General features: G+C 37.3%; 1 protein-coding gene and 1 pseudogene across 2 annotated transcripts in view; both read right to left on the bottom strand.

Annotated features, from left to right (window-relative positions):
- SUCO (SUN domain containing ossification factor) overlaps positions 1-26,378 on the bottom strand; it is a 101,387-nt gene that overhangs the window by 12,443 nt on the left and 62,566 nt on the right. The window contains exons 11-19 of one of the 2 annotated variants that reach the window (XM_044002423.1): positions 26,029-26,134; positions 23,711-23,731; positions 23,391-23,446; positions 22,783-22,874; positions 20,667-20,732; positions 13,848-13,922; positions 11,077-11,161; positions 8,459-9,637; positions 2,972-3,059 (exon numbers count right to left, since the gene is read on the bottom strand). In XM_044002423.1, coding sequence (XP_043858358.1) covers positions 2,972-3,059; positions 8,459-9,637; positions 11,077-11,161; positions 13,848-13,922; positions 20,667-20,732; positions 22,783-22,874; positions 23,391-23,446; positions 23,711-23,731; positions 26,029-26,134 — 1,768 coding nt within the window. The remainder of the gene's footprint in view (positions 1-2,971; positions 3,060-8,458; positions 9,638-11,076; positions 11,162-13,847; positions 13,923-20,666; positions 20,733-22,782; positions 22,875-23,390; positions 23,447-23,710; positions 23,732-26,028; positions 26,135-26,378) is intronic. The other variant, XM_044002424.1, reaches the window with a different exon arrangement.
- On the bottom strand, positions 17,283-17,738 carry LOC122754213 (annotated as a pseudogene).

Here is a 26,378-nt window from a genome sequence, read left to right as displayed (position 1 = left end):
AAGAAAAATACACAAATGGTTTAATCATCTCAGGATGTTTTGGTTTTTGCTGTGAAAGTGGTATAAAAGACAGAGTATACCAAGAATCATACTTTTCAGATTAAAAAAAAATTTAACTTAAGTAATGACACTAAATGTAAGAATCTTGTCTCCAGACGGCATACTACTCCTAGAAGCAAAGACATCTATCAATCTCCCCCCCCCCTTTTTTTGGTGAGGCAATTGGGGTTAAGTGACTTGCCTAGGGTCACACAGCTAGTTAAGTGTTAAGTGTCTGAGGTCGGATTTGAACTCAGGTCCTCCTGACTCCAGGGCTAGTGCTCCAGCCACCTAGCTGCCCCAACATCTATCAATCTTGACATTTTTGCTATTAAATAAAACCATTAAAACAAAAGCAAGTTGCAACTACATAAAAGGGAAGGTTTACACAATTTTATCAGAATTGGATTTCTCACACTTACAGAGACAGCAAGAAACAATTTCATAGGGCATTTGGTGATCTCATATTGTAGCATAATAAAAATAACTATTTGCAAAAAGGTCACCAAGAAAATAATTGCGCCTTGTCATATTTATTGCAAAAGACAAAAAGCTAGAGAAATTCTTTGAAGATCTTCCGAATTAAACAAAAACATACTTTTCCTGTGGTAATTAATATCATAGCAAAGGTGAAAACAGTGAAAAATACTGGTGAATATGACTCAAGAGTAAGGAAGCAAAGATGCAAGACTGGTGGAATATGGAAAAGCCTCACACCTACACATCATGAATTCTCTGAGAAAAGATAAAAAGGCCACACACAATGCAAAGGTTAATTAATATCCTAAAATGAAATTTTAACAGAGAGGAAATGACTATTATAAATAAGAGTCATTCCTGAATCAGCAGTCTTCTTTTATCCAAACTCAACTAGGCAGCAGGGTACAATAGCTAGGGAACCTGGAGTCAGCAAGACCTGGTTTCAAGACTTGATTTGCAAATACTAGCTGTGTGACAATGTCACATCCTCTCTGTGTCTGTTTCCTCATTTCTAAAGTGAAGGGGTAGGACTTGATAGCCTTGTAAGGTCCCTTCCAACTCTAAATCTTTGATTCTATGATGTCTCATGCCAATCCTTTTCCTCTTCTGTGATTCTCTATAGAATATTTCAAAACTCTTCTCTTAAGGCACCTGCATACCCTCCTTTCCCATCCCTTCTCAGTAGACCTTACCTCATATTTAACAACAACAACAACAAAAGTGTGGCTATGTCGTGTGCTCCCTTTCCTCATCCATTTCACATTTGAAATGACCCATCTCCCATTCTCTCCTTTGCTTCAATTTCAGAAAATGAAGTGGCTCATTTTGCTAAAAATAACCCCACTATTTGTTACTACCTCTCATCTCTACCATGAACTTACCCCTTTGATAATCCTCTCATTTGTATTTGTATCTCTAGTGTCTGAAATATAGAAGGCTTGAGTGACTGAATTCAGGTGAATTTTTTAGTTCTTAATGTATTACCCAAGTGTTCAACGAGTCACTTATAATATATAAAAGAATGTTTCATTTTTGTCTATGTCCCCTGAGCCTAGAACATAATAGGCATTTAATAAAACATATTAAATTGAACTTACATAAAGTGTTCACATTGTTCCTCCCTATAAGAGGGGATAGATCACTGCCTTTTACTAAATTTAACTATTTTCTTTAGGTCAGGCCAAAGAAAAATTTTAGTGTCCTGGAATATTAAATAAGAAAGACCAAAGAGACACTAAGAAGGCCAAGAAATTACTTTGTAACTGATTCTGCTCAATCAGCTATTCTCTGCTGCAGATAATTCTATCTTTGATATAAAAGCTAAATATTAGAAATCACATCTCTAACTGAACCAGGCTTTCTTCAGAACTAGAATGGTCTTCCTAATCAGGTACCAGCTACCTGATCTAACTAGCTTTATACATAAAAATAATGTTTTTCATTCATCTAGCAAAAGTGTGTCAAAGGGAAATATGCATTCCCATTCAGCTTTATCCCACTTATTCCCACTCACAAATATTCTGCAGTCCAGACAACTTGCCCTCAAGGAATAGATAAGATAAGTTCACAACTAACCATAATACAAAGTAAGAATATGGCAAGTGCCAAGAGAGGTAGAGAAGAACAGTAGGTGTTCAGGAAGGAAAGACTTCTTTCTGGTTGACAGGAGGCAAATGCCAGAATGACAGAAGGCTTTACAGTAGAAAAGGACTCTAACCTGGAACTCAAAATGTTCATTAGGATTTCACCTTAAAAATAAGACTACAAAAAGGCCAGTTCAGAGAGAGAATAAAGAGGTGGGAAAGGCAGGGAAACAGGCAAAGTTGAGGACTCAGTATAGTGCAATCCATGGAAAGGCCTTAAATATTTAAAAAGCATGGATTTATTCACTGGGAAGATTTAATTGGCAGCAATCTATCAGATGGGCTAGCAGGAAGAAAGATGGACAGGGAAACTGAACTAGTCAGAAGAGGTTTAAAATAAAAACCCCTAACTTTCATAGTAACTTATGCTTCTGCTGTAGAAAACTAAACATATATCATATATGTATAATAGGAGTCCTTCAAAATTTCAATTAGCTTTGCTAACCACCAAACATACTTTGACAAAACTCATTTGCACCATTATTCTGTAAATTTTTTTCTCTCATCTAGCAATATTCTGAGATATCAAACTGAAAAGAATTATTTGAAAAGACCCAAATAAACCATTTTTAGGTATAATTATATTTCAAATGTTCTTCATCAAGATTATGAAGAAACTACCTAAGGGAATTCCTAATGCTGATGGCCACACAAAAACAAAACATTAAATAGCAGCCTTTAGAGTCCACCAACTAGCAGAAAATACAATGCCCTAATAATTACTTCTCCCATTTTAGCAGGAAGATATTTAAAAAAAATTCAGGAGGAGCTTATTGAAAAAAACTGTAGTAGCTACAAAGACTACTTACCTGTTCCTCTGCTATTCGAGAAGTGTTCTGAAGTTTTATTATAGTTTTATTAAAGGCCTTTTGCATTTCTTCCATTTGTTTTCGATATCTGTGAAATGAATAAACTTTTAAATTAGTTTTTCTTTTCCCCTAATTTACTTATTATTCTACATACCCTCTACTTTGGTGAATTCTATTCCTAGTTTCAACTCCTTCACTGATTTTCTCAACAATGATACTCTTTGTTTTCGCTAATAGTTTGTTTATATAGCTCCTTATAAATATAAAGAAAAGAGGTCCTGAGGGTCTACTGGATACTGCTATTTAGAGATGGTGATAACACCATACTCCTTTAGTGGTCTAAGGTTTTGTTTGGTTTGAGTTTTATGTGGGGAGGTGGAGTATGTTGGATAGGTAATGAGAGACAAGGAAAGGCCATTTTGGAACATGAAAGAAGCATTACTCAAGTAACAAGAAATAGGAGGTGAGAAATAGGAAAGAAGTATCTTACCAAATATAATTTTTCCTTACTGTGGCCTACTGAAATCCTACCCTTCCTTCTTCTAAGGCCCAGTTCTGATATTGCCCACACCATGATATGTCTTCTGATAATTTTAGTCAGAAATTATCTTTTCAAACATCGGAAGAAGGAAATGTTGGCCTTATCCAAAACTAAATTTTAATTTTCATGTGTCTGTCAACAAGCACTTAACTACCTATTATATAACAAGAATTTTGTTAGGTGCTCTGGACACGCAAATTAAAAAAAAAATTCTCTCCTCAAGTAGGGGTGGGGAGGGAGGTGGCTATGGAATGCAGCTTGTTCACAGCTGTTATTATTTAAGTTATTATGCTGGGGGCAGCTACGTGGCTCAGTGGATAAAGCACCAGCCCTGGATTCAGGAGGACCTGAGTTCAAATCTGGCCTCAGACACTTAATACTTAGTAGTGTGGAAATTTGTTTTGATTTGGGGACCCTACCTTTAGGCTGAGTTTAGAAAGCCTTAGGCCCTCAGGGTCTCTTCCCCTCCCCCTCTGCTTCAGCTGAGCCAAAAAGCCCCATGGGCTGTACAAGACTCCAGGTCAGACAGCTGGGGGGAAAAAAAAACCCAGCTCCCTCCCACCTGAGTGGAGCTATCTGAAAGATCCCAGATAGCTTGTGCTGAGGCACGGGATGCTTGAGCGTGCCCCCCCCCCCCACCGGCTGCAGCCCTGACTGGCGGATTAGCTTGGTCTGTGGGGGCACAGGAAGCCCCGAGATATGAGTGGAGAGAAGAAAAGGTATATATAGACCTGGGAGTGAGACAGCAATGGGGGGGGGAGTGTAAACGAGAGAGGCTGAGAAGAGGAAGACTTAGGGGGGTCTGACAAGGTACGGGGGCTGACAGGAGGACTGGGGGCCTGCGGACAAGACTCAGAGGTTCAGATGGATGAGACGAGAAGAAGAGGTCAAGCGGCAGCTGACAAGATTAGAAAGGTTGGAGCGTGGCAGACTAGAGACAGGGCTACAAGGACGCAGGAGAAGGCTTAAGGACTAGGAGCAGGGAAAAGAGAGGCCGAAGGGCAGACTGACGGAGCAGACAGGCAGAAGGTCGGTGAGAGAGAAACACAGGGTTCAGCGGTGGCAGTAAGGAGGAGAGGAAAGTTAGAAGCAGGGGGATTTACAAAGTGAAAGGGCACAGGGAGTTAGAAGAAAGGAGCTGAGCAGGGAAAGTGTAACATGCCCTGAGGCCCTAAGGCCCTTATTGTATTAAAAAAGTTCGAGGCACAGCAGGTGACACAGTGGAAAGAGACCACAGCAAAGCAATAAGGTTGTAGATTTTATTTCCCTGTATTCTTAATTTAAATAGTACCTCATAAACAAACTCTGCTTTGATTATTTAGTTAAGAGGCTTCTTAATATTTTGCTTATCAATTTGGGAGTAGAGCAGTGTGGTAGAACTTTATAAACTTTATAAACATTAAATTAACAGCAGTCAGATAGCCCAATTAGTAAAAAGTCCCCAGATTAGTCCTCCATAGTTTAGCCCCCCAAAATTAGGTCCAGCTAATCATTTAAAATATTCTTACATTTGAATGGTGACTGCAGCAGGACATATTTCCAAACCTATAATTTTTCATTTAGTTGTAATTTTTCATAAGTCCAAAATTATATATAATTTTTCCAGATTAGATTAGCTATTAATAATTAATTTTTATTTACAGTAGCTGTGTGACCCTGGGCAAGTCCCTCATTGCCCTGCCCCCCCCCAAAAGCTTGGGATGTAAAAGTTATTGTATTTTAAATCTCATGCTAGCATGCTAACAATGCTAAGCACACAGAAGGTTATATGTTTTATTAATGTCATTTGCTTTTACATCAATGATCATTTCTTTATGTACTCAGCCCATCTTATGGGTTGTCATTATAAAGAAAAAGAAAAATAGTTCAGCCAAATCAACCTATATCAACCTGTAGTTACATCAAAAGAGTAGGCAACATTCTGAACCCATAGTTCTCTGTCTTTCCAAAGAAAGGTGGGAGCTACATTTGCTCATCTCCCAGGACTGGGAAAATCACATAATGATCATAATGCCCAGTCATTATAATTAATAGCTAGCATTTATATAGCACTTTAGCCTCACAGCAATCCTTGGAGGCAGGTGCCATTATTATCCCCATTTTACAGCTGGGGAAAGTGAGGCTGAGAGCAGTTGTGTGATTAAGTGTGAGAGGCAGGCTTTTACCGCAGGTCTTCCCTATTTCCTATTTCTAACCCTATTTCCAGTCCTACTTAGCTGTCTGTGTCTCCTATACAATTGTTCTGCTTTCTTTACTGCATGTATTTCCTGGGGTACTCCTAAAGGACACAATGGAACTGTAATAATGTAATGGAAGGGAGCAGCTAGGTGGCGCAGTGGATAAAGCACCAGCCCTGGATTCAGGAGTACCTGAGTTCAAATCTGGCCTCAGACACTTGACACTTACTAGCTGTGTGAACCTGAGCAAGTCACTTAACCCCAACTGCCTCACCAAAAACAAACAAAATAATGTAATGGAAGGGCTCATTTGACTAATGTAGCTGGACCCAGAAGAAGTGTGAATGTAATAAGGACTGAAAAAATATTATCAAGACTTTTCTAAAATCCCACTGTTTTCATTACTTAAGAAGAAGCCCCCCACACAGCTGAGCACAAAGCTGATTGTTCAACCATTTGGTTAACAGTAAGAAGAAAATCTTGAGGGTTAAGCCTGAAGGGATGGAGCCAGGCACCGGGCAAGCTCAAAATTCTGACAAAATGTTATCAAGGGCTACAAGAGAGCAGGCCCAAGGAAACCATGTGAAGTGAACTCAAGAATCTAGCATGGAGCAGTCTTCAGAGTGTCCCCACAGGGACTCACTCCCACATTAAGTTCTTCTCAATCTTTCATCAATATGCAGAGTTGCCTCTAATGGTGTGTTGTATAGTTAATGAGCTTGCCTACATAGACAAAGGACTCACAGGGACATGGTGAAGGATGGAAAATGAATTAAGCATACATCCTTACCATGGAAAAGGAAGAATGGCCCTCCACTTTCTAGTTTAAAAGAAAACTGGAAAGTGTGTGTGTGTGTGCGCGCGTGCGCGTGCACGCACGCGCGCTCATCTGAATAGACTTGAAGGGGCAGGGGGACAGAGATGGCTTGATCTCCCTCCCTTTAGCTCAGAGGAAAGTAATCTCAGCTTTTAGTAGGAAATGGATCTGATGTCTGAGAAGCTTAGCAATCATGCCTAGCCAGGATCACAGGATAAGAGGCAGCACTGGAAGAGGCCTCAGAAGATGTTACAGTCTCAGTGATTTGCCTATGCTCACATAGCTCCATGGAGGTGGCACTGGACATGGGGCTGCCTGAATTGAAATCCACTACTCTGCCTCTTTAATTTGAAAACCTCTTGGGGGCAGCCAGGTGGCACAGTGGATAAAGCACTGGCCTTGGATTCAGAAGGACCTGAGTTCAAATCTGGCCTCAGACACTTGACACTTGCTAGCTGTGTGACCCCGGGCAAGTCACTTAACTCCCACTGCCCTGCAAAATAATAATAATAATAATAATAATAATAATAATAATAACAATAACAATAATAATAATTTCAAAGCCTCCACCAAGGATGGAAAAAGGAAAAGTTGTCTTTTTTCACTCCATGGTACATATTCCTGAAGTATCTGCCTGAGAGTCGCACACTCCGCTTTCCCCTTACTCACTGCATGTAGACTTGGATATCATTTTCTAGTGAGACTGAGCCCTCTCGACCTATCTTCTGTGTGTCTTCTTTACCCAACTATGATATATGAGAGTTATAGTCATGATTCATTAAAAGCTAAAATTCTGAAAAGGCTCATGCCCATTGCCTGGGGAATGGCTATACATACTGTGTGGTACAGGAATGTAACGGAATACTAATATTACTGTTAAGAAATGATGAACATGAAGAAGACAGGGAAAACTGCATGAACTAATGAAAGTAAAGGAAGCAAAATCAGGAATATATACAATGACATAAAAGTGAACAGAGGGCTAAAAACACCAATAAAGTAAGTGAAACAGAATGATGCAAAATCATAATGACTGATGACCAAATCCTCCCCCACCCCCCAAAATACAGAAGGCATCACCTTCATGTTACTATCTGGTATTTCTGATATGATGGTTGGTTTTCATGAACCTTTTTTTTTTTTCTTCTGAGGTTGGGAAGGGAAATCCAGGTAATGTAAAAAAGATATAAATTTTTAAAAGCTAAGTATTCCCTATAAAATCTAGTTATCTTATGTTTGCCAAAATGGAGAATTAACTCATTTGGCTTAGCACTAAATTTCCCTCAAATGGTCAATAAATAGTTCAATTCTATATGATTAATGAAATAAACCACTAAGGGATCTGTGTTGATCTTTGTTGCCAAAATAAACTAAGATAATAAAATCATAAAACTCTTGCAACAGGAGAAGGCTCAGTAACACATGAACAGTAGGGTAGTTCTAGATCAATGATCCAATCACAAATAACCCAAAATCTCACTTCAGTCTTCCCCACTAGACAAACAATAGCTGGTGAAAAATAAGAAAACTGGTCAATTTGAGCTTTACCATTATTTTACTTTTCCTTCCTGCCCCTCTAAGATTCAAGCAGCAAAATGGTCCAAAGTTGGCTAAGACAATAGAAATAATTCAAACTTGACACCCTTGAATAAGTTTAAGTTTCATAATATCAACCAGCTCTGGTTAAAATTCCACAATTAAAACTAAGGGGAAAAAAAAGTAAATTATTTCATTTTCATCCGACATTGAGAAAGCGAGAGTGAGCGTGCAAGCGCGCATGCTTAAATGCTGTAGGTAAATGCTGACTGGTACCATTATATTAAGAATTATTCAATCCTGACCTACATTTTTTTTCTTTCTTGAACATCCTAACTCCAATCGTTAGGGAAAACACTACTGTACTTGCCCTTTAGGTACAACTGATTCAACTAAACCACCTAGGACAGTCTTACCTTTGGCTAAGTTCCTCTAGGTATCGGCCACTGAGGGACATGTTGACTTCTAGGGCTTTTATGCGGTTGTTAAGCCTCATGAATATAGACTCTTTTTGGTTGGATCCATGCACAAGATTTCCATTAGCATACCCTAGGTCTGTTGAATTTTGTAATTCAGCATAAAAATCAGGAGCTGTCCTCTGCAACCCACCATGTACCGGGATAGCCAGGAGCACATCTTCTGCTGCTTGCTCCTCATCTCTTATGTCAGAGACTGGAGAAGACTCCACAACAGGAGGCGGAATGTGCTTGGGTGTGTCAGTGGTGGTAACCTTGGCTTCATCATCTTCACTGTCTGACACAGAGGCCGTGTGTTCGGGTAGCAGGACTGATTCTGAAGGCTTCAGGCTCATTTGGATGGAGGTGACATCATCCCTAATGCTACTGTCCCTAACTTCACCCACCGTATTTGTTTCATGGATCACAGAATGCTTTTCTATAGAAACAGTTCCCTCAGACTTTTTTTCTGTTTCTGTATAGACTTCAACAATGCTTTCTTGAGGAAAGAGCTGTGACACTGTTTGTCCTACTTCATGTTTAACAGGCTCATGAATCTCAGGTTTGGAGGATGACTTGATTTCTGGAGTTACATCCAAAAGGTCTGACTGAGACACAGCTGGAGGATGGCTGGGCTCTAGTTCAATTGCATCCTTGGTATGATTGATCAAATCCTCATGGATAACACTGCTTACATTACGTGTCACAGCAATTTCAGCTTCTCTCTCCACCATCTTACTGTCCAATTCCTCACTCAGAGGTTGTGACACAGAAGCCTCTACTGACTCAGTAGCCATTGGTAATGGCAGCTGAGCTGTAACAGGATAATATGCCTCTTTGCTCCCCACAGTTCTGCTGCGTTGACGAGAAAGAGCAACTCTAATGGAACACCACTTCAGCATATACTCTGAAAAGCTAGAAACACAACATGCTGTCACTAGCTCACTGCAATATACTTGTGTCTCCAACTCAGACCAAGCGGGGGACTCGTCTTCCTGTTCATCATTCCCCAGAAGAGTGATAGTTGATGGGCTTGGCTCCTCTTCTTCTTCTTGGACCAGTTGTACAATTGGGCCTTCTTTAGGAAAGTCCAAGTTGGGTGGCTCTATATCTGGTAAATGACCTTCTGCAGTTACAAACCTAAGAATAAACACCTCTATTACAAATCTAAAGGCAAAACAGGGTTTGAGCATTTAAAAATATTTGTCATGCAATAAGCACTCTGTTATTATATTAATAATATATGTTAATATTTTAAGTTAACTTTCTACCTTAAAAACACATTCAATATTTCAAATGTTCAAATACTGGAAGCAACTAATTATTTTTTCAAAATTATCATTAATACATCATTTTTATTTGGGGACACTGCTAGATTAAAGGGACAATGTGCCAAACAGTTATATTACTAGAATCCAGGTAACTAATTTTTCAAGTATGATATCATTCTAAATCATAATCTTTGAATAAGGGAAGTCTACCTGTAATGACTACCTTTCTCTTCCCTCCTGGCCTAAGCCCTCAAAATATTTTCACGCATATTCTCATACAGATATCGCTAACAGACAAAAACTAGAAGTAAAAATAAATAAGCAAGTGAACAAAAAACTGAAGACTTAGACGTTCATTAGAAGAGAAATTTTTGCAAGAGATAATTTGAGGGTGGAGTATAGGGAGAACTGAGGGAAAATCACTTTGAGGGTAAAATTTTGAGGTATCTTAATATTTTCTAGGATGGTGTTCTATTGTTTTAAAAACAAGGGGCGGCTAGGTGGTGCAGTGGATAAAGCACTGGCCCTGAATTCAGGAGTACCTGAGTTCAAATCTGGCCTCAGACACTTAACACTTACTAGCTGTGTGACCCTGGGCAAGTCACTTAACCCCAATCGCCTCACCAAAAAAAACAAAAATAAAAACAAAAAATAAAAACAAAAATAAAAACAAGACACTGTGACCAACATTCTTCACCTAAGATCAATAATGACTATAAAAGAAAACTCAAAGTATCATTAAACAATACTATATTTCAACTCTGATTTCCTTTAATACTTAAGAGTATGTAGCATAAAATTTATCAATTGAATATATATTGTCTGTTAATTGTGGAACATTAGGAATATCATAAGTTTTTCAGAGGTTCTACTTTTCTTGTATCTTATATAGGCCCTAGGCACATGGTATGCACTTAATAAATAATAGGACATTTTAACAAGTCCTCTGACCTATAATCATTAACTAGTCTCAACAGAAAAAATTTGCAGTAATGGAAAAAAATAAGTGCTAAAAATACTGAAAAGGTCAAAATTATGCATACCTAGCATTATAACATGGTGAGAAGGGTTGTTTGTTTTTTTCTTCTTTTTTTTTGGTTCATTCATTTTTACCCTGATGTAACAGATTCACCTGCCTTTTTAAGTTTTGCTTGGGATAATAAGGTTTGAGATTTAATGTTTTAGGGGGAAAAACATATATAAATACATTTTTAATAGTAATACCTCACTTCCATTTCAATGGGATTCAAATTAATACTCTGCTGCTTCTGGGTTTAATATTCTAGGTAGGGTACTACTGTAACTTACTCAGGTGATGGAATGGGGCCTGGCTCTGGATCAGGCATCTGAGGCTCTGCTGTCACTGGGGCATTCTCAGATACACTCTTATTTCCTATTTTAAAAGAAATTATACACATCCACATTGAGAAGTTAAGCAGAATATTTTCTTAAGCTGTACCTCAATACAGAATTCTATTTTCTTAGGCAATGATAAAGAAAACAAATAGCTTTATTATCAGAGTATACTGTCCTTCATATAATTCTGCTCAAGGCTTCCTTAACAAAAGCAAAAATTCCTGGTTAGCATTTTCCCAATACCACATAGGCCTGAATATATATCACCGTCATCACCACTACCACCAACACCCTGCCCCTGCCTTAAATCTGGTAATGATATGGAGACAGCCAAATAGTGCAGTGGATAAACCACTGACCCTGGAGTCAGGAAGACCTGAGTTCAAATCCAGCCTCAGACACTTGACATTTACTATCTGTGTGACCTTAGGCAATTCACTTAACCCTCATTGCACTGCCACCCCCCCCCAAAATATGGTAATGATAAAAATCAGAGTAAGAGATGTTCTTTCAGTATATGTGCTTTTTTCTCCCACAACTCATTTTAAGGCAAAAGGCATGAGTATATATTAAGATCAATATGGTGGGGCAGCTAGGTGGCGCAGTGGATAGAGCACCGGCCCTGGATTTAGGAGGACCTGAATTCAAATCCGGCCTCAGACACTTGATACATTCTAGCTGTGTGACCCTGGGCAAGTCACTTAACCCCAATTGCCTCACAAAAAAACAAAAACAAAAACAAAAGATCAATATGGTAACACAAATAGTGTTCTAACTTTCCTTCTCTGCCTTCTATCCTGCTAAAGAACTTACGGAAGGAAAGAAGGCAATGACCTTGTGGCTTTAATTGTGCCATTGGCAGTAACTAACATGAGATACCATGTTGTCAGAGGAGCTAAAATGACAAATAAGATAAAGGACAACCAAAAGACATAATATGGTAGACATATATAGGCTGCTGCATGCCACCAAAAATTATGATTAACAACATATATAACTTGGAAAAGGAGGTAGGCTTTTTTATAGAATGAAAAGCAGCAGATAGACAATGTGAGTAGAATGCTGCTATCTCTGAAATACAGAAAGAAGAGAAAGACTTCTAGTTCATGGCTTCTTAACCCCGGGCATATAGGTATATAATAGGTATACAAAACCTTTTACCACTGCCAAAAATCTTGCAACCCTCACATTCAGTTATGCTACCCCATGTGGGTTCATGACCCACAGTTTAAGAAGCTTTGCTCTAGAATACTAGATAGATCACAAATGGAGGATTTATGGGAAAACACAGATAAAAATCACAGGAGAAGCTATGGGAGAGCCACAACCTCTATCAACAGAGGACATACCCATAAACTACTCATCATGGGTTCATCAAAGTAATAATCACATGGGAGTTTTAAATATCAAACATTTATTAAACAGTTGTTTTGTACTCTAAGAAAGGGCCAGGAAGTTGGAAGAATACAAAACTGAGCAATGACTTAGCTCATGCCCTCATGGAATTTTACAGCTTAGTAAGCTGATGGAACAGTAATGCTGATAGCTATAAGACAAACTATTAAGTGTATGAGACAGTTATAAGACAATATGCCATGTGAGATCCTTAGGGGAAGACTGTTACTAACCACTGTTACTAACCCCAATCGCCTCACCAAAAAAAAAAAAAAACAAAAACAAAAAATAAAAATAAAAATAAAAATAAAAACAAGACACTGTGACCAACATTCTTCACCTAAGATCAATAATGACTATAAAAGAAAACTCAAAGTATCATTAAACAATACTATATTTCAACTCTGATTTCCTTTAATACTTAAGAGTATGTAGCAGGGGGAAGGGGAAGACTGTTACTAACCACTGTTACTAACACCAATCGCCTCACCAAAAAAAACAAAAACCAAAACCAAAAATAAAAACAAAAATAAAAACAAGACACTGTGACCAACATTCTTCACCTAAGATCAATAATGACTATAAAAGAAAACTCAAAGTATCATTAAACAATACTATATTTCAACTCTGATTTCCTTTAATACTTAAGAGTATGTAGCATAAAATTTATCAATTGAGTATATATTGTCTGTTAATTGTGGAACATTAGGAATATCATAAGTTTTTCAGAGGTTCTACTTTTCTTGTATCTTATATAGGCCCTTAGGCACATGGTATGCACTTAATAAATAATAGGACATTTTAACAAGTCCTCTGACCTATAATCATTAACTAGTCTCAACAGAAAAAATTTGCAGTAATGGAAAAAAATAAGTGCTAAAAATACTGAAAAGGTCAAAATTATGCATACCTAGCATTATAACATGGTGAGAAGGCTTCACAAAAGGTGATTTTGACCCCTAGCCGAGGATCCTAACAGCTTAGGAATCAAAATTATCAATATCCCACTCTCCTGACTATTCAAAGTAATGAAGAATTCTAATAAATAGTAACTAAAAGTTATAGTTAATAAACACGTGTTGTGTGTATGTATGTAAACAAGGAAGAACAATTAATAAGGGAAAGAATTATACTTGTGTTAATAACACCTGTTACAAATGTAGAGCTGCTAGTAGCTCTAAAAGTACATTCTTAAGTATTTTATTTATATTTTTCTTTTTGAAATCTAGTTTGTTAATTGGTCTTCCTAGGTAGGTAGAGCAATAGAAAAGGTAATATTTGAGAAACCATATTTGAAAAAAAGATTCAAGAAACGAATAAGGAGGTACCTTCTGCCTCAGCAAGGTCTTCAGTTTTTGCTCCCAAAATATTTGCAGCAATATTCACCATATTTAGAATGGCATCTAAACAGAATGCAACCAGTCAATTATGGAATGTTATGAAATATTACTGTTTCAAACAATTTTCTAAAACAAAAATCTTCATGTAATTCATGATAGAGCCTTAATTCACAGAATACTTGATACTAGTTTATTCACTGATAGGTACAAATATATTAATAAATGTATATTATATAAACATAGTGTGCCTAATCCCAACATTTTTATTTTGATGGATCTGTGACTGATTCCCAACTCCTTCCAACACCACCCCCTCCTCATCTGATGTGACATGTCCATAAACTTCTATATACCCTTCTCTAAATTTATGCTTGTTAGACTTCCTTAGGAAATGAGGCTAGTATTTATTAATATCCATTTTCCATTCTTCAATAGAAAATATCCAATCTTCCAGATCGATTGCATGCTATATGTTCTTGTCTCTCATCTGATGCAGATTTCAATATTTAAAATTGCAGGCATAGCTAACAGCTTTAGAGAGTTGTTTCAAGAATGACTCACACTGTTATAATCATTTTCTCTCCATCCTTTTTGCTTTGCTATTTTATTCCATGATTACCATGTGGTGACTGTAGACTCTCTCCCTGAGGAGGCTATTTATGATATCCAAGCTGCTGCTTAGCCTTTGGTCTCTCTTGTTTCTTAATCCTAAACCATGTTTTCCAACATAATTTTTCCCCTCTTCTTCAATTTGTGCAATTTTTCTACTACTTCTTATTGGGTTCAGCATAGATATACTTGCAATACCATCTCATTCTTTTACAATTTACATTAGTGCCTAAAGTTCTATCATTATAATGATATTTTCACAATTCACTGTGCAATAAATACAAAAGGTCATGTGTTTCATAAAATGATGTTTGAATTAGTTTTGTACAAATGATAAAAATCCATCTCTGCCCACTCTTTTATTGGTTTCTTCAAGGAGACTCTCCAAGTCATCTTTTCGAGTTATTTAGAGTCAAATACCTTTGGTCTTCTGGTTTCCTTTACAGTGAGAATGTCAATATTGATATGATTTGATTATTGAATAAAACCACTCACTGGTCAATGGATTAGGATTTCACTTTAATTGCCAACAGTTAACTCAATGTTTATAAATGTTCTAAAAGTGACATGATTCCTAGAACACTCATCTTGTCACTCTGACTCCACCATTGCAAAAGTGAAAGGGGGGCTACACAGAACTGAAGGCCATTCTGAATCCTTCTTCATTTTATGATTTGCCACGTCCAAATAATATGTCAGCAAGTGTTGAGCCTTTCTGTACTTTGTTCTTGGGGAGGAGAAAGGTCTATTTCTGTGAGTATACTTGGAGTTTTTTCAACATGGTAGAACCTAACAGAACACTATTAGCATAGCTTTCACAAAACCAAGGCTCACACACCACAAGGCATTTTTGTAAAGGTAAATCAGAACACCAATGGTACCTGCCAAGAGAATACATAGACAAAACATAGCAAATGTACCAAATGTTATGTTGGAAGGGGGGCAGAAGGGAGGGCAGGAAGGAGGGAGTAGTGGTTATAGCAGAATTAATGTTGCCCTGCTTTTTTTTTTCTCCCCTTGATTTGGTAGTGGGAATGAGAAAGAGAAATAAAGGATACAAAGGGAAAGGTAAATTAAAGATGAGTTATTTGAAAATTATCTTTGAGTATTTTACAGAACCCCAACTGCCAACCTTATTCACTGTACCCTACGGATAGTTTCTCGTAGGACACCTAGAAAGTTAAGGCATTTTTCAGGGGTTATAAATTTAAAGCTGCATGTTTAGCAATAAGCTGAAAGTCCAATTAACATGTTCATAAGACATTATTTACAATTGGTCTGCTATATTTATGTATATATAATTGAAAGCATACAAGGAGCCCCAACAAATTACTGAGAGCTATACTCATATATCAACACTTGTAAAAAGTTAGAAATGCCTTACGATTTTCCTCAGCTGTAATTTTTTTTTAGGCCAAAGATAATTAAGTTAAAGCCTTACACATGGGGTGGGGAGGTCTTTAATACTGAAATGAGATCAATAGATTGACAGTTCATCTAGTCTCCCAATGTAGAATTGATGAAAATGTACTTGGCACAGTAGGGATCAAGGGAGATCCCTAATAAGTCTGTGGTATTGGGAAAAATGGATTCCTCTGTGTACACCCTACAATTCTTTTTTCCCTGCTTCAACTTGGGATTTGTGATGCTCTCAATATTGTCCACTTGGTCTTCCTAATGATATAATTTAAGGCCAAAATGTAAATATATGGATAAAGGTAAGAGGCAGCTAAGCGGGACAGTGGAAAGAGTGCTGGTCACAGAGTCAGAAAGACCTAAATTCAAATCCTGTCTCAGACACTTATTAGCTTATGTATCCTTTGGCAAGTCACATAATTTCTCAACCTCAGTTTTCTTCCTCATCTGTAAAGTGGGCACAATGACAGACACACACCCTATCTTGCAAGGCTTTTTATGACAAATTTTGCAGACTTCAGAGTGTTATATCATCATTGTCATCATCAACATCAGCCCAATGAACCGAGGGCCCCCCTTGACAAAAGGTGATTTTGACCCCTAGCCGAGGATCCTAGATTTCATTACTTTCAAGTATTTGTCTCAAGTCTCAAAAAGAACTGGACGGCTTACAGCAGCTTCTGCCTTTGCTTTCTCTCCACCCCATTTCTACAGGTATATGAAATATAAAAGGATAAGAAGCACACTTAGGAAATCATCGAAGATTTGGTTTTCCTGGTGTGCTGCTGGCCCTATGCTGCTTCTAGCAGCTTTGCAAAGTCCTCTAGGCACCAGACCTCTGATCTGGTTTTGGAAATTCCCAAGTGAAGAAACTCACTTTACTGACAGCATTTTCTTCAGTTTTTAGTCTTATGGAGCTAGATGCCTTGAGCACTAAGAGGGTAAGTTACTTTCTGAGTCAGTATGTGTCAGAAAGAAGATTTAAATCCATGTCTCCCTGCCTTTGAGGTCATATTTTCCCCCCCTTATTTCCAAGGCTTTATTGAACAGGGTTATAAGACTGTTTTAGAAAATTCTGGTTCCAATTCCTTTCAATCCCCTGGCATGAGATGTATTCAGGGATAGACACATGCACACACATAGACATACACACATATTCATACTCTGTGATGAAGACACACACACACGCATACCATAGCTACTAAGAGTGGTGGGTCTAGTCTATATCTTTTTTTTTTTTTTAAGTGAGGCATTTGGGGTTAAGTGACTTGCCCAGGGTCACACAGCTAGTAAGTGTTAAGTGTCTGAGGCCGGATTTGAACTCAGGTACTCCTGACTCCAGGGCCAGTGCTCTATCCACTGTGCCATCTAGCTGCCCCTATATCTATTTTTAAAATCTTATTCATAGACCCAGTCATGGGCACAAGACTTATAGTCAACCAGTTCTTCAGGTTTAAACCACAGGCTGATCTTCTCAGCACTTTTTACAGAATCACTGCCATGAATGATGTTCCTGCCAACTTGAATGCAGAAGTCCCCACGAATGGTTCCTGGCTTAGAATCAGCTGGGTTAGTCCCCCCCAGCATCCCTCTGCCTGTCTTCACCACATTCAAGCCCTCCCAGACCATGGCTACAACAGGTCCTTAGTTCATGTATTTCACAAACCCAGGGAAAAATGGCCTGTCCTTCAGGTCAACATAATGCTGTTTCAGATGTTCCTCTGAGCCCCTAAGGAATTTCATGCCCACAAGGCAGAATCCCTTCTGCTCAAAACGTTTGATGATTTCCCCGACCAGGCCCCGCTGAATGCTGTCAGGCTTGATGGCAATGAAGGTGTGCTCGGTGTTGGCCATGGTCCAGGGAAGCTTAGGCTGGAGCAGGAGAAGCAGGCAGCTGTGGGTGCAGCGGAGGTGGCAGCTGGACCCGAAGAGTCTGCACTTCACTCTCTGAGGTCATATTTCTATCCAATATACCACACTTCATCTAAAGTCCTTCTTACTAGGGTTTATTAAAATACAGGTGGCTCCTAAAGTAGAGGACTACTGAGTTTTTGTGTCTTTCCTGTCTTTGGACAAAGAATGATGATGGTAGAGGTTTTTGAATCTGTGTTAATAACGATAGAAGAAAAGTGCTATGAATAGAGGAGAACTTCATTTAAACAAATGCTGGATAGAAAAGCCAATGATGTATCATTGTAAATTCAATATAATACTCTTTTTATTTTGTATAGCAAACCTACCTATATGGTAATAGATTCCTCCTATTGAAAGAATTTAATTTGCTAGAAATATACCAAAATATGATGTCACATGCTATCCTGTTACTATATTACATTTATTATATTTAATTTTAATAAAAATTAGCATAATACTATTTCTGTGGGATTATGTCTCACTAAGTAGAAACCACTAGCCTGTTTGAATAAGTTATAAAATCAATGTGGCAATAACAAAGCATGACAGAAAGAAGGCAAATGCAGAAGGCTATTGTAATATTTTATCACTACATTTTTACTTTTCATGACATTTTGTCAGTTTTTCTTTGCTTATTAATTTCTGATAACAGGAAAGTCTTATAGGGAGCAGCTAGGTGGCACAGTGGATAAAGCTTTGGCCCTGGATTCAGGAAGACCTGAGTTCAAATCCAGCCTCAGACGCTTGACACTTATTAGCTGTGTGACCCTGGGGAAGTCACTTAACCCTCATTGCCCCACCAAAAAAAAAAAGGAAAGTCTTACAATCTATAATAGTTAAAACACATACACACACACGTGCACACACAAACAGAAACACATATGTATTTATTCCACTTTTAAAAATTAAAGAGTCCTAATGGGAGATGGCTCCTGACTAATAGTACATTAAATTTCCCTCTGCTTCTCCTTCTGTGTAAGAAGCATCATCTCGGGGCAGCTAGGTGGCGCAGTGGATAAAGCACCAGCCCTGGATTCAGGAGTACCTGAGTTCAGATCTGGCCTCAGACACTTGACACTTACTAGCTGTGTGACCCTGGGCAAGTCACTTAACCCCCATTGCCCTACAAAAAAAAAAAAAAAAAAAAGGAAGCATCATCTCACACAAAGAGGTGGTCCTTCTTGCTAAAGCAAACCCCTCTGCAGGAACAAGCCAACTACACCTTGTCTTTTCCACCAAATTGCCCCTTCTATCATCCCCATTCTCTCATCTACTTGATATTTTCCTGTCACCAACATTCCCATGTCTCCTCCATCCTCAAAAACACATCACTTGATCTATCCATCCCTGCTATTATCCCATATCATTTCCTCCCTTTTATTGCCAAATTGAAGGGCCTTTTCCCCTCCTAAATTCTTAGAGACCTCTGCAGTCTTTGACCTTATTAACCACCCTCTTCTCCTTGATGTTCTCTTCTCTCTAGGTTTTTGGGACACTGCTCTCTCTCCTGGTTCTCCTTCTACCTACCTGATCACTTGTTCAAAGTCTCCTTTACTAGATATCTTCACTAAGGTCTTGCCTGATAACCATGACTATTCTACAGGGATCTATCCTGGGACATCTTCTCTGTTCCCTCTATACTATTTCACTTGGTAATTTATTCCAATTTGATGAATTCAGTGATCATTTCTATGACAATAATTCTCAAATTTACTTATCCAGCGCTAACCTCTCTGCAGACCTCTAACTTTACATATCCAAATGCCTACTGGACATCATGAACTGGACTGTCCAGTTTATCTTAAATTCCACAAGGCCAAAATTGAAATTCTCCACAAATTCCCTGCCATATGCCCCTCCAAATCCTTCCAACTTCCAAACTTTCCTCCTATTCTCCCAGGCACAGTCTCTCTAACATCTCTCACACATGCCACCTTATCTCTCTGACACTGCCACCACACTGATGCACACCCTCCTCACCTCACGTCTGGGTTACTGCAATAACCGTCTCAGTTGGTTTCACTGCCACAAATCTCTCTCCACCCCAGTCCATCCTCCACATCAAAGTGATCTTCCCTAGTCTGACCACATCACCATTCCCCCCCCCCACACACACACACATATACTCAAACTCCAGGGTCCAGTGGCTCCTTATCAATTCTAGGATCAAATATAAAATTCTTCATAACTATTTCACCTCCCACCTTTCTAGTCTTCTTATCCCCTATCCCCTTCCCTGTTCTTTCCCTCCCCCCATACACACTCTGTCTCCTTGTTGTTCCTTGAAAAAGGCACTTCATTTCCACTCTGACCAATGTAAAATTATGGCCAAAGTAGACACTCAATTAGTATAATGTATCTCACTTGCATCTTAAAATCAGTTCTTCCCCTTTATATATGCTAACACCCCAATATGCTGAGACACAAAATCCAGGCTCTTTTCCCCTTTGCCTAGTCATTCCCTGCCCATCCTTGTTAATTCTGTGTATTGTAGCACCCTTCTCCTCAATATCTTAATCACTAATAGTCTCTTCAAAGGTCAATTAGCATATTCTCCCTCCCTTTCTTCTCTTATATCTTTTCTTTTTTGTGTGTGGGTGAGGCAATGAGGGTTAAGTGACTTGCCCAGGGTCACACAGCTAGTAAGTGTCAAGTGTCTGAGGCTGGATTTGAATTCAGGTCCTTCTGAATCCAGGGCCAGTGCTCTATCCACTGTACCACCTAGCTGCCCCTTCTCTTATATCAATTCTCATCTGTGGATATAAGGAAGCCAAGAGCATGTCACAGCAAATGTTAGAAATTTCCAAGTGGGTAATAGAATGAAAAAATTTGGGAAGCACTACAAAGTGTCAGGGGAAAACTACTTACTGGTAGCAGAACCAAGAAGATTTTTTGAAGATTTGTCCTCCCCAGTACTATAATCCAAAGGATAATCTGTTTAAAATAAAATAATTTTTCATCATAAAAATTACACCATTATCAACAACTGTAGCCATATACAGAAACAAAAAATAAACTGGGAACACCAACACACTGGGAAAAATCAGTTAGCAATTTATTAAGTACTATGTGCCAATTATATTACTTGGTGTTGGGAATACAAAAACAAAAATCAAACAGTCCCTGTCCTAAAAGAGCTATCATTCTATCACGTATATAAAAATATATACAAAGTAAATACATGGTTACTGGGGGGATGGTACACCATCATTGGAAAGAGGAAAGAGAGGAAGGGAAATATCAGGAAGAATTTTATGTAAAAAGTCCTAAGTACCTGAGCTGAATTTTGAAGGAAGCAAAAGATTCAAGAGGCAGATTGGAAGAATGGGCATTCCAGGCATGAGTGATAGCTGATGGAAATGAGAGAGAGAGTTATATGTAAGGAACAGCAAGAACCTGTTTAGCTCCATCCCTACAAGGGATTCACATTTTAGTGGAAGTGAGGAAGACTGAACTAGGGTGGTGGTGGTGATATAAAGAGACAAAAGGGGATGGGTAGGAGAGACAAAGAGGTAGAAATAACAAGATCTGATGAATGTTTAGAGAAGTAGGATAAAGTTAGGTGTAGAGTAGAGGATAATGCTGAGATTTGCAAACTTAGGTGACTAGAAAGCAACATAGTAATGCAGTAGATATAGTGCTAGGCCTGGAGTCAAGAAGACCTGAATTCAAATCTAGTCTCAGACACTTATTAGCTGTGTGAGCTTGAGCAAGTCACTTAACCTGTTTGCCTCCATTTCCTTATCTGTAAAGTGGGGAGTCATAATAGCACCTACCTCCAGGGTTGTTGTGAGGATCAAATAAGATAATATTTGTAAAGTACCTGGCACATAGTAGTTAATTAATAAGTCATTCCTTCCTTCACTCCCTCTCTCCCTTCCTTCTTTCCTTGAAGGAAGATGATATCTTTAACAAAAATAGGGATGTTTGGAAAGAAGTTGGGAATGGAAGACAGTGAGTTGGGTTTGACACTTATTGGACATTTAGCCTGAAAAGTCCAAGAAACAGTTGGAGATGAGTGACAAACTAAAGAAAAGAATTAGATATCTAGATTTAAGATTATCTATAGAGATGATAATTGAACTGATAAGAAATAGTAAGGTTACCAAGTAATAAAGAGTGAAAAGAGGAGAGAATATGAAGCAGAACAGAGCTTTGAGATACTACTACAAGTACAGGTTGTGGTATGGTTGGTGAAAAACATTAACTCTGTTGGGTTACAAAAATTTGCATAAGCAGTGGAGCATTTGTAATAATTATAGAACTTAAAATTTAAAAGGGATATTGTATTTCATCTGGTTTGATTCCCTTTATCATATCATATATAGGTGAAAGAAATACTCCACGGTGAGGTTAAGTGAGTAGGTGAAAAGTGACAAAGGTACATTTGAAATATTACAAACTGCACATGTGAAACTCAAATTTCCTGACTCAGCACTGTGGACAGGGCCCAGAAGTTGTAGTCAAAAGACCTGGTTCAAAACAACCTAACCACCTATGGGACTGTGGGTATGTTACTCAACCTGGCTGTACCTTAGACACACACACACAATGAAGGAAAATTAGAATTAAAGTCAAAGGAAGTAAACAGATACCAATTAACATACAAGAGAAAAAACTATTCGACAAAATACACCGATATACTGATGTTAAAAATGGCCAAAGATAAGTTGGAGTGGGGCAGCTAGGTGGCGCAGTGGATAAAGCAGTGACCCTGGATGCAAGAGGACCTGAATTCAAATCTGGCCTCAGACACTTGACACTAACTAGCTGTGTAACCCTGGGCAAGTCACTTAACCCTCATTGCCCCGCAAAAAAAAAAAAAAAAGAAAAAAAAGTTGGAGCCATATATTTTGACTACTTTCAAGAACTAAAAACCAGGATCACTTAAGTGACAAGGAAATATTGTATTAAAGGAAAAGAACAGAAGGACAAGGAGGACAAAAATGCTTAAATGTATTGTTTACCTCTGTAGGCGACTTACCATAGTCCTCATCAAATAGCTCTTGTCGTTCAGAGTGGTACTGAGAATCAGCAATTTCTTCATATTCTTCAACCATGCTGGTGCCAAATACCCTAGAAATATCAATTTATAATAAGAGATTCTCAAAACAAAGCTGAAAAAGCTTATATTCATAAAAGCACATGTAATTATTATCTATATGTCAATAAAATTGCTAGCTTAAGAATGTATTAATAATTAAAAGGTTTTACAAGATTTTTATGATTAAAATTTCAAATTTATACAAAAATGCAAGATGCTTTGAAATCCAATTAAAATGTTTTGAATAAACTAACTGAAATTTCTTACATATTATATTTGATCAGCAAAACATTAATGTAACTCCAATATGAATTTGAAGATTCCAACTTTATGAAACTTAATATCCTAGGTTAACAGGGTTGCCTTGCTATCTATCTGCCTATCATCTATACAAATAAATATGAAAGAAATCTCTTTAAATAATGCAGTTAAAATAAACATGTTAGGATTTTAAAAACATTAGTTGTGAAATATTTTTAAGGCCTTAAATGGTGAAATAAACCTAGTGGTTACTTTTCTCCCAGAATATACATTTTGTACTAAATTACCTTATAAGGCTTAATGGACAAAAGTGTTCTGATCCAAAATGTGATACCAACTCCACCTAAAGAATAAAAGTATTTAAAAAATGGAAAACCAGAAATGTTTAACCATTACAATTCAAGATATATATCCAAGTTCTACATTTTTAATATTTTTATAAGGTATACATTCCCAGAGAGAAAGTGGGGAGAGAGGGAGAGGAAGAAGGAGAGAGGGGAAGGCAGAGAAAGGCTTGGAAACTTTTGTGTTTGCCATGCATTAAGATGGTGAGCTGCAATATACCAAGCTCTATGCATTCAACATTCCAAAAGAGAAGGTTGCTAACCTTTATGTATTTGATGAACATCTGAAGCAAGAGAAAGGAAAAGAAAAAGATATCAGTACAAAGTCTAGACAACATGCTAAAGGCAAATTCAAATATTTTAAAATAACATTTTATGGAGAAAGTACAGAAAGAAATGTACTGTACTGGATAAAGTTGTAGTACTCTCATATTTTGAATAGAAACTAAAACTATAGCCTTGTTTTTATCATTACAATCTATAAATATAATCTAATGACATGTGTTGGTGCTTATATCAAAATAAAGAAATTAATAATTCTCAAAGATTTTGGTTACTTTAGTTATAATAATCTCTACTGACCAGATTGTTAGTTTGTCAAAATTATATTATAATTATCTCATTAATGTTTATCAGATGTACAAAAATTTATTTTCCTATAAGTGAAAATGTATTTTAATCCATTAATAGCACATAGGAAGGAAATAACTAGTCTCTTTCTTAACAGCTACTTTTACTACAGCAGCTTTATTCTACAGGTATATACATGTAGATGTAGTGTTTAAAGGTTATTCTCCTAATGTGAAAGACTATCTATAGCTTGCCATCCTATTTTAAAGAAATAGTCTCAGGCAAAGCTAAAGCAGGTAAAACACAATTTTTTGATAAGGCATAGCAAGTATCCTTTTAAGCATCATTTAACTAATTGTAAATATTGGTGATACTGGAAGATATATAGTAAAACTGCATTTGCAACAAAAAATGTTTAAAAGAACAATTTATAGAGTTTCCCAATTATTGATTGTCCTTGGAGAGGATTAAAAAATTAATTATAATCCTAAGATTATAGATTTTTGAACTCACTAAAATTTAAGCTCTCAGGTCATGAATTCCAAACCCATTTTATAGATAAGGAAACTGGGGCATAGAGCTGTTAAGTGACTTGCCCAAGGCAACATAGTTTTAGGGGTACGACTTGAAACCAGATCCTTTGACTCCAAATACAACACTCTTTCCACTGCACCAGCTACACAGTATAAGAAATTGATCAATACAGAATGAGAACCACAGATACCTGGTTCTGACAAAAACCTTGGTGGCTCAACTCTGCAAAAATGATAAACACCAAAAAAAGTCCCAAGCTGCCCATAATGAAAAGGGGATAATCTGTTTAAGGACTCTTCAACTTGGGCAGGAAATTTTGAAACAAAAATGCATTTATGCTCTAAAAATGCACTTCCACATTTAATAACATAAGCAATAAAATAAATTAAAAACCATGTCGATACTTTGCCTTTATTGAATTGTTGCTACAAAACAGTATCAAAAGCAGTTAAAAAAATAAAATTTCATACTTTAGGCTAAGACTATGAATACTACAAGTTTACCCGTTTGCAAATGCCAATTAAATACATGCTAAGCAAACAGTAAAACCCCCAGAAGACCATTAGCTAGCTATAAATTATTAAAAGAACAGCAGAAGTGATCAATGAAATTGCCACTGAAAAAAAATCACTATACTAGCCATAATAGCGATTTCAAAGTTTGCAGCTATGGACAGAAAAGAGGGTGGGGTGGGGTGAGATGGGAAGGGCAATGTTGTAATCTCAAATCCAACTACAATTTTACTTATTTAACTAGGAGATAGTGGAAAAGGGACATTAAAAAAAAAAAAAGAAACCTCTAAAGATAAACATCAAAAGTAGGATTTCCACATAACATATTTCATTTGTATACAATAAGACTAGACCAAAAGTTTTGCAACAATTGCTTCCTGCTTATTTGTTTAAGCTATATCAGAAATCTCTACATTTTTACTTTTTAAGAAATTATACATAATAAAATTTTATTAATTAGTATAGGGCAATGCTCTAGTAATATACAAATCAAATAAATACAGAATTAAGATGGAAGAAAAAGATAGTTTTAAATCCTACTATTTTTAAATGATTGTAACAATCAAGTTTCAGGTTCCAAAATATTAGGAAAACAAATCTGCTTTATCATTAACAACAAAATATGTAAGAATAAGATTGAGAAGAGTTTAGATAACAGGCAATATGCAATGGTGCACAATAAATTTCCTTGGATAATTATTTTCAGACATTGATATAGGAAGCAGAACTATGACAAGACAGCCTTGGAAAAAATAAAAACTAATCTGCTATTTTATCATGCCCAGAGATTACAAAATGAACTCATTCAGCCAGTTTGCCCAAAAAACAGCAATGTCAAAGAACAATAATTTTTCAATTAAATGATTAATAGCTGCATACTGTCATGTATGCTCAATTTAAATTTTTTAAAATGAGAATAGTGATGTTTTCATTACTGAGTACAATGTTCTATTATGAACTATTACCTTGACATATTTTGCATACATCTGTTCATCTAAAGGGAAACTCTGGACGGTCCTCTCATCTCTACCATGAAAAGTACCCAGTTTAATCCATTTGCTTGTTGGATATCTGGAAAACATACACATCCACCCAAATGGGTGTATTACTTAGCATATTATGTCAAGTTTTTGTCCTTAATTTTCTTTTTCCTATCCAAGCTGACATTGTTTTAGCTCAGTATAATCATGCCAACTTCTCTGCCTTAGCATTCTTTTTCTATACATATGGTAATCACTGCTAAAGCCCCTGTAACAAAGTCTGGAAAGTGCCCCTTTAATGGGGAAATAGTTTTTGGACAGGATGAATTTGCCAG

Source organism: Dromiciops gliroides, chromosome 4 (assembly GCF_019393635.1).
Source record: "Dromiciops gliroides isolate mDroGli1 chromosome 4, mDroGli1.pri, whole genome shotgun sequence".
NCBI classification, from domain to species: domain Eukaryota; kingdom Metazoa; phylum Chordata; class Mammalia; order Microbiotheria; family Microbiotheriidae; genus Dromiciops; species Dromiciops gliroides.
Note: the sequence above shows the minus strand (reverse complement) of the source record. Positions and strands in the feature narration are given on the sequence as shown.